At 44.2% G+C, this 16,143-nt stretch overlaps 1 protein-coding gene across 14 annotated transcripts in view; it reads right to left on the bottom strand.

Moving 5' to 3' along the window:
- LOC109962837 (RNA binding protein fox-1 homolog 3-like) overlaps positions 1–16,143 on the bottom strand; it is a 483,365-nt gene that overhangs the window by 13,253 nt on the left and 453,969 nt on the right. For 13 of the 14 annotated variants that reach the window (XM_020604885.1, XM_020604886.1, XM_020604889.1 and 10 more), the window contains 7 exons: positions 13,176–13,229; positions 10,443–10,535; positions 9,623–9,683; positions 9,482–9,535; positions 4,183–4,315; positions 2,980–3,019; positions 595–653 (listed from right to left, as the gene is read on the bottom strand). In XM_020604885.1, the coding sequence (XP_020460541.1) occupies positions 595–653; positions 2,980–3,019; positions 4,183–4,315; positions 9,482–9,535; positions 9,623–9,683; positions 10,443–10,535; positions 13,176–13,229 (494 nt within the window). The remainder of the gene's footprint in view (positions 1–594; positions 654–2,979; positions 3,020–4,182; positions 4,316–9,481; positions 9,536–9,622; positions 9,684–10,442; positions 10,536–13,175; positions 13,230–16,143) is intronic. The other variant, XM_020604884.1, reaches the window with a different exon arrangement.

Genomic DNA, 16,143 nt, shown 5'->3' with positions numbered 1-16,143 from the left:
AAGTAATTTCCTCTATTTGACAGCCTGCGGGATCAGCTTGTTGCTTTGAATCGAAGTTCACATTAACAAAGATAGCTTGTCGAACACAGTATAGATGTGTTTACAATTTTACCAATCCCAACGTGTTTTGTCAGCATTACATTATGTTCCTTGGGGCTGCTGCTGATGTGGGAAAATGCAGTCTCTGCGTGCTCTGTGTTGGATTTCTTCGTTTACTTCAACGCATGCAGAACAGTAGCTTAAGAAAAAGGTTATTTCTCATGGTGTTGTGGATTTTAAACATTTTCAGTTCTGTAAAACTGCATGTGAGCTGTGACACCATATTGTTCATAATGGACAGAAGAAAAATGTACCAAAATAGAAAGTGAATCTAAAAATTCAAAATGTATCAACCTAATTAAGCCTTTCAGGGTAGACCTTGATAACACTGGGTTACATAATAATTCATATATTGAGTTCTGATATAATTAATCACCTATAGGATTTTGGGTCTGCAGTACTTTATATAGTGCATGTAACAGTGCACTGAGATTACTTTTAGTCTCTCGCTGCTGGCCACTTATTAGAAAGATGAAAACTGTATGAGATTCTCACCTGTCACTGTAAGCAGCGGTGGTAGTGGGCTGGGCAAATCTGTATGCTGCATAGCCACCCTGTAAAAATACCACAGTGTTAATCAATGGTTAAGCACAACCTGTACAGAGAAAGGTTAGATCTCAGGGACACAAGAAAACAACAATACAGCCACAGAGCTTTAAATTGCCTTAACAGTTAAATGTCACTGCACAGCCCTGATTCCCCACCTGTAAGTTCCCTCTTAGACACCAGAGGGTGCTGTTTAATATACGGTGTGTTAGACAGGTGGTGGTGAATGATATTTGGGAGGCAGCATATTTGGGGACAGCGAGTCATTGTCACACTAGAGGCTCATACCAGGAGCAGCATTAACAGCAGCATAAAGGGCCACGTGACCCAACTCCCCAAATTCAGCCTATTTATAGAGGGAGGAGGCTCTGCTGCTGCTACATTATTGAAGAGCCCGTTTTTCTGTGACACGACCCCCCGGCTCAAAAGTGAAGTAAAAAAGGCAGAAGATGGTCAGACTGTTGGGAAGTCAGGACTGCTGTATTCATTTGCCAGAGTGGGGAAGGAATTAAAGACCTCATTGTGGAGTGCTGCTATTACTCTCTTTGAAAAATGAAGCTGTTCTCCCACTGTTTTTCTATTAGTGCCAGTGGAGTGCGTGCCCATCTGCATCCATACAGTGAATAGGTGGCTTTTAATAATGCATGTTTTCATTCTTTTTTAAATTCTAGGGGGAATTCTGTTGAGGGAGTGGTACACAGGGTCAGTGGTGCGAAGGTCATGGCCGTGGCTGTATATGAAATTGGGTCAGTGGCCACAGTGTTTGAATCCCACTCCCCCCGATTCCTCCTAAAGATTTTCCACAGGGACAGGAAGTCACAGCACTAGTGGCAGATGACTTCCTGTGGAACGACCATACCTTGGGACTGTGCTGATTACAGCAGCAGCCTGAACAAACACAGACCAATAAATCACTGTACCACATTGTCAAATCCTGCACACGACAGTGCAGCACATTTGTTATTTTGTCATGTGGGGTGTGTGTTTGTGAATTCATGTATGCGTGCAATTGTGTGTTTCTACATGACAGTTTATTGCATGCATATATATTAGCACACACAATGCATATAATGTATATTTATATGCATATGCATCCAGTTTCCCTCTTGCTTGTATTAGCAGGTCATGTATTTCCAAAAGGAAGCTTTGACACGCCCGGCTGGCTGGTTTTGACAACAAGCCAGTGTCCACTGACTGATTGTGGAAGACACTAAGGATTAAGGGACAGCTTTCTCTTGGTCACCTGAGATCTTCACTCACATTCAGCTGGGCTGAAGCAGTGCAGTGGCCAGTGCCAAAACTAATGGCACCCGGGCCTGGCCTGACGGTTTGAGTTATGGACCACCCTGGCCAGGCCATGGTCCAGGGACATCGGGGTGTAGGACTTAGCTGGAGGTGGCTGAACAAGTATGAGAGACAAACAATATCACTCAGAGCACAGCGCACCACTACAGATGGTGGTTGTTGCTACAATAAAAAGCCAGTGAAATACAGTCCCATCATGTGTCCTGATGTGTAAGTCATATATCACTGGGGTTCAGCATTTTGTTCCCAGACACCGATCGCCATCAGGGTGAAAGTGAGAGGCAACTGTCACTGCTGCTGTGCCCACTGTCATCTCGCTATCTCTGCAGACAGCGGCGGAGGGAAAGAAAAAGCAACTGAACCAAAGGGACAAATTACATCCCTCTGCAAATGTTTGGACTGATGTCAAAGTGGGGCAGCGTGGTAATTTCAACATTATCTCCACAGCGTCTATGCTTTTCTCTGTCAAGGGTGACGTGCACTAGGGCCAGCCCTGATGTGACCCTGCCTGCATAGACAGCTCCAGAGGGATGGCTAATCCCTTTATCTGACACCGTTTTTCTTATCTCCCACATGGTGATGGCTGGGTGCAACCGGCTCCACTCAGGCCTGCACAGACCCCCTGGGGCAGGCAGGGATATCCCAGCCAAACACCCAAACAGAAGAGAGGAAGACAATGGTGGGGGTGGAGGGTTCGTTTGTAGAAGACAAGCTACATCAAAAATGCAGACAAATCTAAAGGAAGAAATGGCCTAACTTGTCATGGGACACTGAGCCCAGGTCTGCCTCTTTGCCAAAGTCTGACATCATAGGAAGAGAGAGAGGAGGGAGGAGCTGAGGGGGTTTTAAATTTTGTTGTCGGGTTTCTTGGCACAGCAAACAGAGGCCTAATTGACGCCAGCTTGGCAGCAAGGTTGGGAGAACATTGGGGGCTGAGGAGATCACATTTTTGTCTCCAGTGCTGACTTTTTTGTCTGCTTTACTCCTGTTTCATCCAAGCAGGCAAGAACTAAAGCCAGATGTACTTACGTAGATCTCTGCACCATAGAAGCCATCTTGGTACACCACCCTGTGAAATCAGAGAACAGGAAAGGAATATTAGTTGATCTGGTGTACATGTTAACTTACTGACTCTTAGCCCTTGATGTTCTTCCTATTTCAATAATTTGTAAGTCTGTGGGGTCAGCTCTTAGTAGCTGTAGTGTACTGTACCACAAATAATGAATGACACATTAAAGCAAAAAAGTGCAGCCGCACATCCCTGTCCAATTTTCTGCTCTGGTAGAATTGTTTGTCTTTCCAGTAGCTGCAGTGTTGTCAGGAGGACTGGTGGTGGTGGGGAGAGGAGGGGAGGACAAAAGAAGGCAACGAAGGAGCTCCATCACATGACTCTGCTATATAAATCAACCAGCTGCCATCGGTAGCAAAGGGCTCTGGAGCAGGAGGGAGGGGAAAGGGGACGTGGGATTTCTAGTCCCGGCTTCGGAAGCAAGGCTCTCTGCAGTAAGACAGATCCTGATCTAATCACAGATAGATAGCTATACTGGGCCCTCGCCTGGCCTCCATCAGACCTCTCCCACGGCCACACAGACCACTGCTGATAAGAGACCAGAGTGAGGCAGGGCTGCACAAAGCTGGGAGATCAGAATAGGCCCTGGTCACAGTCCAGTGAGATCTACCCAGTTACATGCTATCTCAGCTCTCTGCAGCTCTCTGCAGCTCTGCGGCTTTGTTAGTTACTCCTTTGTCAACAGACAACAGACAAATATGAGGATGGACTCAGGGCATGTGCATACTGTATCTAGATACCATCAGTGATTGTACTCCCCAAAGCCAGTAAATGCACAGCGATACCTAATGGTCAGTATTCTTATGTATCTAATCTAGCTAAGTTAAATTCAACAAGATCAGTTAAATCAAATGATAGATAATTATGAAACAACTAATACTGACAATGCAGGTCTAACTTGCTTTCAATGACAAAACAAGGACAAAACAATATGAAACCTGTGACCCTCTCCTAAGTATATGGTCTTGAGACATAATCACTTCATATTTTGTATCTGGAACGTCTTTGTCAAATTAGGAATAACACACACTCTAAATAGGAAATCAAATACAGTGGGTACCACCCAAGCATATGCATAATAACGTGACTGAAACAGGAGCAAAAAGGTCAGACTAAGTCTGAAGTGCTCACTGTTGTTTTCAAGTTAGAGATTTTATACTCACGCTCCATAAGCTGGAATTGGTGGTGGTGGTGGAGCTGTGCGGAACGTGTTGTACACAGCCCGCCCCCGACCTCGCAAGTGGGCACCCCTATAGGCCACTGTAGCGCCTGTGGCAGGGTAGGGAAACCCTGTTACTATGAACAGAAACACACAAGAGAAGGGAAAATGACTTTCAGAGAATATCCTCGACTTGGCATTGCTTACCTTATGACAGAATACATTAGAGAGAGATGTGTGGCACTGCTATCCCTATGACAGAATGCATTATGGGGAAGACATGGAAACAATAGATTTAATCTTTTCTAGGTGCGCCTCATCGAGCACTTGCCCCTGTCCCAGCTCGCTGCTTTGTGCCATACTCAGCAAGGATCCACATTTGCTGTACGCATCCTTTCCTGATGCCTGGTGAGGGGCAGCCTTGAAGCATAGACAGGTAATGGATGCAATGCCACTAGTTTCGCATCACAGCTTTTGCATAGTTCAGACACAATGAGCTAGCAGGGAGGAGAACAGTAGGAGGGTGGACGAAGGAAAGGTAGAGGCCGTTTCTACGTGTTGGGTACAAACAAATTAGAGGTGAAGGTTGTTGAACAACCGGACTAGACATTTAGAACTTCCCTAAGGGAAAATGGAGCAGATGGGCTGAACAGACAAGGCCCAAACCTCAGCATGACCCTATCCTGAAACCCATCTGGGACCATCTTTAGCCACTCACACAGCTACATTTGTCACCAGTGAATGAGAAAGGGTAGGGGTGAAAGGCTTCAAGGTGAATAGCAAGGGTTGGTGTGACAGTGCAACAAAATGTCTGCGGTCACCGATTAGAGGACATGCGATGTCATCCTCAGCTCTTTACTTAACCTTCAATCAGTCCAGGGGCTGTCTGATTACAAGCTGTGGAGGTGCATACAAACACAGCGATCTCTAGACAAGATTAAGTTGGCCTCCTTCCTTAAAGCAATCAAAATTCCCTCACATGCCCCTTCCCTCTGTTCTTCACCCTGTCTACTAACGCCTAGTCCACTGGAACACCGTCATCTTCATTATTCTCCATCCTCAGCAACGCCTCCTCATCACCCTCCCCTCACCTTATTCTTTATTCATTTCCATGGCATGTTTTGAGTGAATTCATCACAGACCACTTCAATTTCTCCAATCAGAGATTGCTCAGTGATGGGGAGCTGTGAGCTTCTGTCTGGTCTTGTTGGCGGGGAGATGGTATCTCAGTTAGGGTGAGTAACACAGGTTAATAACATGTATCTTGTGTGTTTCAGATGAACCCAATACAACAAAGGAGATAGCAGAGAGTCCCTCGCAATCACAGATAAACTAGACTGAGGTAGCTCGTATATAATTGGAGGCATATAGGTTTCTGCCTGGGGAGTGACAGGGTAGTATTACAGTGCCGTATGCAGTGTAAACCCTGCAGGTGGACGAGACCAGTGAGCACCCTAATGAACAATGCACACCCTAGTCCTGCTGCTTCAATAAAGCTGACAGGGAGACAGATTAGTGGTGCTTTTAAAAACACAGAGAGCTAGGTTTAATGTCTTCTACCATTAACATCACGCTCCATTAGTGGGTTCACACACATATTCAAACTTTGCATCTCATTTGTCCAGGTAACGCCCACATACCCATCCTACCCTCCACACACACCAAGGAGTAGGGCACTTTGTTTGCTGCCAGCGTACCAATGGACTGCCTGGGCTCACAGGGTGCCCCCTCTCCCCCATGTGATTTATAATGCTGACCTTGACATTTAAATTAGTCTCTTTTTTGTGGCACAGTGGACATCAGAGCGCAGTCGCTAAAGGGCAAAAACAATCCTCTTTCATAGTTTCTGAGGCATTTTTTTTCACCCTCCTTTTTTACAAATCACTACTATTTCTGGGCCCCAGAAAGTCCAACTGCTTCTTTTTTCTTTTAGGAAATTTGTATGCAATATGCATGCAGTGATGTATGTGAATGTAAACTCATAATGAGTTGGCGTTAGGCTACACTGCTTCAAAAATAACCCATAAATCAAAGGCACTGTCACACCTTGGTAAGCATGTGAAAAGCAACAACAGCCACCATGTATGAGAGCACAAACCTGGTCTAGCCACCAAAGTCAAACATCTTTTCCGGGGTGGGGTGGTAGTGGTTGGGGGGAATATGAGTTATGCGCTGGAGGGCAACGGGGTCATGCTGCACCTCATATGTCATATGTGTCAACTTGAGAGAAGCTCAATACCTGCCGAGCCAGTTGGACCTGAGGTAATCCAGCTCTGTGCCAATGATGGGGTCATAACCAGCTCCCATAAAGAAAGATCTGATTTTCCACAAGGTTGATCTCTCTAATACTTCCTGCTCAAATACATCGGGCAATGAGCACTTAATCCATGCACTGGGGACCAAAAACAGCTTAATCTAATCAAGAGTCTGGAGCTTAATTACCCCCCTAACGTACACTCCAACAATGAGATGATCTGTCTACATATATTAAGATGGAAATTAGGCTTTCTTTTCTGTCATTTCCACAGCTGGTAGCTTTTCACAAGTCCTCAAGAAAACGTCACCTTAGTTGCAGAAAATATAAACTGGTGAATGAAGAGCTACTCATGTCCTGTCTTCTTTGGAATTAGCTGCAGAGAAGAGTCTGTTAGCCTGAGGGGGACTGGTGATATGAAGGGAGTTCTAAGTGGCGTCTGTCCATGGTGCTGAAAACATCCAGCATGAGGAGTAATTCAGAAAAGATCGCCAGTTATTGTGAGATTTCGTAAATACATAAGCTACGTGTCGTGTACAGATCGGTCAGTGAATGTTTTGTCTTCCTTTTTTTGTCGTTCTTTAATGCAATAATTTTTCAATGCTTTGAAATAATATTCTGTGCAACAGTTGCTTTATTTAATTTAATAAGAAAATTATTGCCAGTTTAAATATCTATGTACATGATTGAACAGATCCACATTTGTGCATGTACAGGATACATGCAGAATATATAACCATGTACTTCAGATATGTAGATACTAATACAATATTCTAAGCAATAACAATATAATGTAAATTATAGCTTTGTGCACTGATAGCTACACAATGCCCCTGTACTCATGTACTCACTGTGCATAGAAACTACAGACACATGTAACATATGTACATGTGTCACCAAGCAGATAGAACTGACCAAGAGAGACACTATCAGAGGCACTGGAAGACAGAATCCGGGGTTTTCATGTAAACCAGATCAGCATACAGTAACACAGGGCAAAGCACAAAGCAGAACTGATAATGGATGCCTGCCAGCTACCACACACAATGATTTGTGTCACTTGCCAATCCCTACATTTGTTTGGGAACTCAGTCACCTTGCTCCGCTTTCCTGAACCATGACACCCTCATCTATAACACCCCTACCCCACCCCCAAATCTCTTTCTAGCAGGGCTCTGGAAGACATGAACCTGGGGTTGGTGCTGCCTTCCTGTACACCCCCCCCCCCAATCAGTAGGAGGAGCCAATCTACCCTGGAAGAGGTTAAGAGTGAGGAGCCGGCATGAGGCGCTCATCCGTCATTCTCCTGAATGGGTTTTGAGGACAATAAACCTGTAGCGCCAGGACGAATGGAGACGAAGTGCGCTGTCACCAAGCCAGGATTTATGACTCCCAATTTCACTGATCTCCCGCACAGAAATGAGGTCTGATAAACAGTGATTAATCGCCTTTATATCCCATTTTACTCCCACCAAAAGTAGATTAACTGTAGCTATGATGATTTTGGAATACATCCTGAATCCTGCAAACCTGATTCTTGGGTTTCCTTTTTTTGTCTTTGTTAGATAGGGGAGGAAAATCATAATCAAAGGCAATGTCAGTTATGGTCTTTTGTTTGTTTTTTTGTTTGTTTTAAGAGCTACAACAGCCTTTTGATGCTCATTAGGGTGGTTTTGTTTCAAAAATGTATCTCTTATTTATGTTTCCCATCTTCCCAGCTGGCAAGCATATGTTGTCGTTTAGTCTTGGCAAACTCCTGCGCCATGTCAAGACGACTTGAAAAATTAGCAGCCAATAAATCACCCAGCCCCTCCTGCTTCCTCTGCCTGGAGTGGTGGACCACACTCCCTCTGATTTATGAGATGATTTGGGTAGTGTGTGCGTATGTGTGTGTATGAGTGTGTGTGAGTGTAAAATGGAGAAAGTGCACATAAAAGAGGGGGCATGTATTAGTGCCTGTGTTCTTTTTGTTGTTTCAGGTTATCTATTTCTGTATGCTAGAATGCTTTGGTCTGCATGTAAACACAGGGCAAGGGATAATGTTGTGTGTGTACATAGGTCAGTAAAATTATTAATATAAGTTAAGAGTTAATAAGTGTAAAGTTTGTTTCATTTAATGAACATTTAACCTGGCCTTGGCATAATGCATATGTTTGGGCATGTGCCACACATACAGAGGGAGGTGTGTTTGTTTGTGTGTGTGCATGTGTGTCTATAATTATCAAGGGAAGATACCACGGGAGTGTTGGGGGAGGAGGAGGATGTGGGTGGGAGGCAGGGGAGGAGGCATGGAGGGGGTGAGGGGTTGAAATAAAAATGATAGATGACTGCTTTCTGTCATGGACAGTTATTTAGAGGTTCGCCGTAAAGCTGTCCGGGGAATGAACAGATTTTAGTCTAATGAGCAGAAAGGAAAGCCGTTAAAGTGGTGCGATGTGCTCAGCACTTCTTCCAAATGAAATAGTACCATTTCCCCCTCATTAAAATGCAAAGGGTTCATATAACATACAGCAATAAAGCTGGCATGTTGAGTCAGAAAGAGATACAGAAAACCCCAACGAGCTCATCTCATTCCTCCATTACTGAGACCAAAAGGAATAGAGGCCTTTGACAAGGTAGGTGCCAACAATATCGCTCACTCAATCTCCCTTATTCGGTTAGCTCTGTAAAAGTCAATCTGGCGCACTTGGCAAATCCATCCACAGCAGCAGCCTCCACAATCTGATAACAGCTGCAGGGGCGCTTGCTCTTGAAATCATTTTTTTCTGCCTTACAGTTGCACACCGCGCAAACAATGGCTCAAGCTCCCTCAACCACTCAGAGAAGCTTGGATCATCCACTGCTTATCTGGGGTGCTCCCAGATTCACTTTGATTTAAAGGGAATTTCATGTTCAGTAGGTGCAGGATGAACTCGATTGTAGAAATTCAGGGGTCAGATTGGGATTGGCAGCGGCTGATAGTGGCCCCAGGTACGGTGCAGTGCATGTGGTGGAAGGTAAAGAGAAAAACACTCTACAATCCCAGCTGCAGAAGCTGTAGCTCTCTTACCAGCATACAGTTCAGGACCATAGACCGCTCCTACCACTGGATTCAGCTTCCAGCCTGGTGAATAAAGAACAACTGAACTGAGAATGGAGCTAAATGGAAATGTTATTTTTGTTAGGTTTTACTATACAGCTTAGTACTTACCGTTTGTGTAAGGGTTGGCCACTTTTTTGTTTGTCATCACTCGTGCTGTTGCATTGTTCACCTGTTGAAAGCAATAAAACACACAGTCTGTGATTACTGACCCCGACGTTTACTGTCAAGGTGTCCAGGATGAGCCAAAAGCAAGCAGCAAACCAAGATGAACAAAGACACAGTCATGAAATAATGGATAAACAATTATGTAAATATGTTTGTATACTGCTGTGATTGAATTTGGTTCACCCTTTCATGAATTTATTCATCATTTCAAAATTCATACACATTATTAAATTACTGGAAAGGAAGAAAACATGCATCAATTACCCACAGGTATGAATAATAAAGAAAAAAGGACATCCTCCAAAATCAGTAACTGGTTGGATAAAGCAATAAATTCCCCCCCCCAAAAAGGTGCTTCGATTTTCTTCTATTGACCTAATGAGTGTGAATGAGTGGGGGTTTGGCTCGATGTAAACGAGAGCAGAATCTGAGCAGGCATCACTAAACGATGGTGACAGAGGAATGCGGGTCTTCTCAGATTTGACAGGAACTCAGAGGATCATAGCATGCATTCATTCTGCATTGTCAAGTAATGATGAACAACTGGTGTGCCCAGGTTGACATGCATGCATCCCATATTCTACTGTTATACACCCATTATGCATGCATTCAAGCAGGCACACATACAATCTGGGATGCAAATATCCCCCTGCCCAGAGACACACACACATTGGGGCAACATGCTCATGGGTTTTTAGCTACATCGAGAAGGCAGCAGACAGTAAATGCAAAAAAGATGGGAAAAGGGAAAAAATGAAAGCACCTCTATTTTGCGTCCCTCTACGATTGTACCGTTTAGTTTCTCCCGTGCACGATCAGCATCTGTGCTTGTTTCAAAAGTTACAAACCCAAAGCCCTGAGAGCGCCACATTAGCCACCGGTAGAGAAGGGAAGGATGGACACACACACACACACACACACAAACACAGAGGAAAAAGAAAGGGGAAGAGAGGAGAGAAGGGAAAAAGAGGTGAGAAGACAGGAGTAGGTGAGCAGCAGCGGCGGCAGAATAAAGTTGTAAGCAGCCAGATTAATTAGAGGCAGTTAGTGAGGCGTCAGGAAACACCAAACAAAGATCCGAGGAGGAGAGGATAACGGTGACATGACCTCACACAACACCACCAACAATCCTGCCTGCTTTACCCAATTAAACAGCACAGCGCTGGTGCCATGGGTGAATGTCAGGAAGCAGCAGATTCAAAACATTGTGTTAGCTGCCATAATAGTCGTATAATTATCTACACAACTTCAGCAGCGAGGCCATTCAAACTGCCTTGTCTCCATTTGAAGACGTAGGCAGCAGCAGGAGGAGGAGGATGAATTCTCTGATGAGAGATATTAACTTGATCTCTGACTATTTCTAATTGACTGCACTAATAAGTAGGACATTTTTATGGAAGCAAAATTACACTGGCTCATTGATGTGAAAAAAAGTGAATGGTGTCATTGCAAATCCTCTGTAACAGAGAAGGGCAAGGATATTGACTTTAAAACCTTACCAAAATATACCCCACCTCTCAGTTCTATCCCCCTCAACTTTCCATCTCCCTTGCTCCCCTGGGGAGATTTGTCACTTCCTTGAGTTATGTGGACTGGGATGCTGGACCTGAGCTCTATAGTAGAAGCATTAAGATATGCTGGCCAAACAAGCCCCATTCCTTTGGTTTCTATATATACTTATAGAGGTATGGGCAGGGGAAGAGGGAGCATGGCCGGTGCTGCCTGATAATTGCTTGAGGATGTAATACATGTGAGAGATGGCGAGCAGTGTGATCTTGTATGCATACACAGGATCTCCAGGCTGCTATTCCTAGCATAAATAATACGGGACCTGTCCTTGGGGAAAGAGAGATAAAGAAATAAATTCAAAAAAGGAATTGAGGGCAAAATTAATCCTTTGGACATTCACCCAACTATGGTTACCCCCTTTATCTTTTTTTTTTTTTTTATCATGCACAAATAATTAGCTTACAAGAGGGGAGAGTGAAGCCGCCATTTTTCAAAGGAGACAAACATATTGAATGCAAATTGCCAAAGCTTCATAGGAAATAGATTGTTTATTAATGGCCTGGTAGGTTCATTATAAGCACACAGGGTGCTGGAGAGAGAGAGGCATCATGGGTAATGGCTTTGTAGGGTACAAACAATAAAAGCTTGTTACGGCGGAGGAGGCAGGTTTATCCGGTGCTCAATCTTGTCTGGCAGAGAGGGCTGTGTGCAGCAGTGTCGCCTGCTTCCAGGGCTCCCTGCCTGCCTGTATATGAGCCCAAACTACTCCCAGGTATGAATGGGAATCGATAGTATTCATGCCTCAACACCCAGCCAGGGAGCCTGTCTCCTTTATGAATGGAAAGCTGTGGAGCTTAGTACACTCTATTAAATGAACAGCTGGATGAGTAGCACTAGGCTGTTCACACCTCCACAGGCTTCACCTGTCCATGGTGGGTGGTTAGGAGACTGATACTGCAGTAATGTAGCAGCACTGTGGATATTGTTCCGCTGGAAGGTTGGAATTCTGGGTTTAGGGGTTCAAATTATCCACAGAGATACTGTACATATATATGAACAAAGATGTGCAAAACACTTAAAATAAGATTATATCTCATGCTAATTTTCTAAAGGACAGGGCTGTAAGAACAAAATCAAAGTGCATTGTTGTCCAAAATATATGGAAAAAAGACATATTGAGCCATCATGAACACACCCACTGTAGTTTATTTTGACTCACACCCACATATACTGTCCTGCTGCCAGAAATACTCAGCGGTGCACCAAATGAGGATTAATCTAAAACTAAAAATATCCCCCAATGAGGGCACCATTTATTTCTGTTTATGTAAAAATAAATCTGCACATGTGTGATCCAATTTTAAAGATTTACATCTTTAAAAGGAAACGGTCGGCATGGAGCTGAGAGAGTGGGAAACTTTTATTTCATGTTATTTGTTGACAATAGGAAGAAATACTAACACCAACCTCATCTTTTAATTCAAAGCACGATTACTGTCATGTCACATTCATATGCCATCTGTTTGTCCACTGCTTCACATGTGAGGTGAAAACAGCAATAGCCTCCAAAATTCTTTAAACTAAACTAGATTTATTTGCAAAACACCCCACAGAACAGAGTTCACATCAGGAATAATAATATATTTTAAAACACACAGGCCTCAAAGAGGACCAGGTCTCCGAACAAGTGGTTTCAACTCCATAAGCTTGAAAACCTGCAGCCTGCTGGTGGATTAAGTGAATTGCGAAACAGCTCAATAATGAATTGATTTACAGGGCTAATGATTCACAACTTTGGTTAGAGCTGCAACAACAAAAACAATGGGGAGGAAGGGAGGAAGAGAAAGAAAGTCATGGTGGATTCAACTCTCCAGGACCAGGCTTAGAGACCAGTACTGCCAGCCAATGTACACACTACACTAATGCCATCATTAGGAAACAGAAGAACTACATGATAATGAAGCAGCTGGCGTTCTAGTTCACTTACCTTGGATCCTCGCTCATTAAAGATAATCTCCACATCTAAAATCTTTCCAAATTGCTGCAGAGAGAAAAGAAAAACAGAAGAGAAGAGCAGGGCAGAGATGGCGTTAGAAAGCCTCACTGGCTGTGAATTCATGAGGAGGATGTCTGGAGAAAGAGAAAATCATTAAGGCAATATGGAAATGTTACTTTTGTGAGGAAATGGTGGTAAATTTGCATTTGTTAGCTCAGCAAACAGCTCCTGAAGCTTGCTAGCATGCTCTTATAAAGAGAACTCATAGTCGTTGCTTTAATGTATTTTTGTATTTCTATCGATAAGAAATGGGATCATAGCATCTGTAAAAATACTCTTTAATTACATTTATATCAGCAGTTTTGGTGTTTGTTTGTACACAGGGGACACCAGATGATCTTTTGACAGCGTCTTGAGATGTGGAACACCCTCCACCTCCAGTCTCTTGAGTAGATAACTGAGCTCTGACTTGTGGAGAGTTTGGTGGGTCAGTTCTGACTGTACCTTTTCTGTCTCTTCTATTCTTTGTTCTCTCTTCTGCTCTTTGTTTGTGTGCTTTCACAATCAACAGGACCTAAGGGCTTGTCCCCAGGGGTTAACATACTCCAGCCTTTCGATTTAACAGTCCTGCCTTTGGATCATTAGAAAACAGAGGAATGAAAGTAAACTGTAAGTTCCTCTAATGAGTGGAGTGAGAGTGACTTTTAATTGCTGTCTACAATGGCCGTATTATTTCATTAAAAGTAATTACCCTGTCAAGCGGTCCGCATCGCCTTCATTTCGGCACAACAGGGAAGAAATGGGCCTTCCATGTGGTCGACGCTCAACGGGAATGGATGGATCGTTTGACTGAGCCACTAATAGGGGTTAGGAGGAGCTGGCTATTATCTGGCTGGAGTAAGTGGAGTGGGCTTGAGGATCTGAGGGTTTATGGGTTAGCAAAAGCCATATGTCCCCTCCCACTTGAAAGGGCAATGTGGTGACCTCACCACACCAAGTAAAAAAAAGAAAAAACAAAGGCTTAGCTATTTAAAACCTCCTTTGTATCAGCAAGGTGTATCACCTCCCCTATATATCTGTTCTTCTTGAAAAGAGATTCTATAGATCACATCCCACATCTGCCTCATATGGTGCTCAGCTCCATTGATTCGAATGGGAAGTGTTGGCTCGATCACACACACAAGCATTTATATCCCAGCGTGATGCCCTCTTCTCGCCCGAGATGACAGTGCTCCCCCCACGCAATGTGCAGATGCTAATTGTTTTAACCGAGCATAATGGGCTTGTGGCGTCGATTAATTAGTTTCAGAGGAAGCCGTCTTTGTGGATTTCCACATGGTGCAGGGGAATGCTCGCTGCTCACCAGTGATCTCATGCACTTCTCTCCCCACCCACCCGCTCACACACACACAAACACACACTCAGAAAAAGCTGCATCAGCAACACCAATAAACAATAGCTTCAATGGGAGGAGTCTCCAGAGGGAGGACAAGGGAGAGACTGACGTCATCTAAGAGGCTGCAGCTATGTCCATAGCGTCTATAGACTATCTAAACAGTCTCATAATAATAGGACAATGAGTGCACTATACCAGTGTTTTGACCTGTTTTATCTTACAGTACTTACTACAGTATATTTTTTACTTCACAGGTGACATCACTTTCCTTTCCATATGGCTTCCATTACATTATTGTTAGCAAGGAATGCTGAGGACACCTTCCAAATTATGCCGCACTTAAACCACATAGAGAAATAGAAATCAGGTTACACTACTAAAGCAAGTCTCCAGAGTGCGGTATTTAATATTTACACAGAAATGAGGAGAAATCAATGGCTTGTCTTAGAAATAACGTGCTATAAAAAATGCACAGGATTTGAAGGGGGCAGCAAAAAGTATGTAGAGCTGACTATTATCTGGAGCTTAAAAACTGTAAACAAACTGACACAGTATGGACTTGCTACTTATTTCCTAAATTAAATTATGAAATGCTCCATTTCCTATGCTTTAGGCCACCTAGTGTGAAAGCAAAAAAACAATATCAAGGCCACTGTGCCTCTACCTTTGATTAGCTTGGATATCGTTAAGCTCTTCAGAAACCTATAATTACACTACAAACAGTAGAGTGCCAGTGTTCAGGCACAGCAGTCAGCGTGACAGCAGGAGTGGCGAAGGCAGAGGTCCTGATTGCTTCAGGGAAGGCTATGAGTGCCCTTACCTGCACTGAGAGAAACACTACTGAAGAACCAAGTTGCACAAATGAGGGCACTCTCAAGCAGCACAGCATGGCGTCACACAGAGCTCACTAGCTTTTGGAGTGTTTTCATTTCCCCCACACTTGCTAGCTCTCAGAGATCACAGTTTCTAATTACTGATTATAGTCCACTGTGGTCGTCCTAATGAGCCCTTCATTCAGCGCCTCGTTAAGGACTCACAGGTCTCACCAAAGCCTTAACCCTGTGGCGCGTGGGGTGAACTTCAAGTCCTCCCTTCATGTTCCAGGGTGTGGGCTCCAAAGCTTTCTACTGGGGTTTGGAACCTTTGCCGCCATCACCAGAAAGGAATTTTTTTTGTGCGGCGTGGGAGCAGATGGAGCACCTAGCGGGTCTTTGCTCTGCTGTAGGGATCTTCTCTAGTGGGCCATGCAGCACCTCCACTCTCCTTCTGCTCTGTCTTCCTGCATGTCTATGGGTTTCGATCACGTGTAACCATAATGGCGTATTGAGCCGGTGGCGTTCCAGAAGCCATTAGAGCCACAGGGATGAGGCTCTGCACATGCTGATCACACAAAGGCCCATTGTGGAGGCCATGTCAGAGGGTGGAGCGGACCAACTATCTCCACGCCAAGCTCTACCCAGTACAATCAAACTCAAAGTCATCTACTACGCCAAACAGAGAGAGGTCTGTGTGTGGGTATGTGTGCATGTTAGTGCCGTGGGGGGGTGGGGGAATGAGGGGCGG

This window comes from Monopterus albus, unplaced genomic scaffold (genome assembly GCF_001952655.1).
Source record: "Monopterus albus unplaced genomic scaffold, M_albus_1.0 scaffold68.1, whole genome shotgun sequence".
Taxonomy (NCBI): Eukaryota; Metazoa; Chordata; class Actinopteri; order Synbranchiformes; family Synbranchidae; genus Monopterus; species Monopterus albus.
The sequence above is the reverse complement of the archived record's forward strand: the minus strand, read 5'-3'. Positions and strand labels throughout refer to the sequence as shown.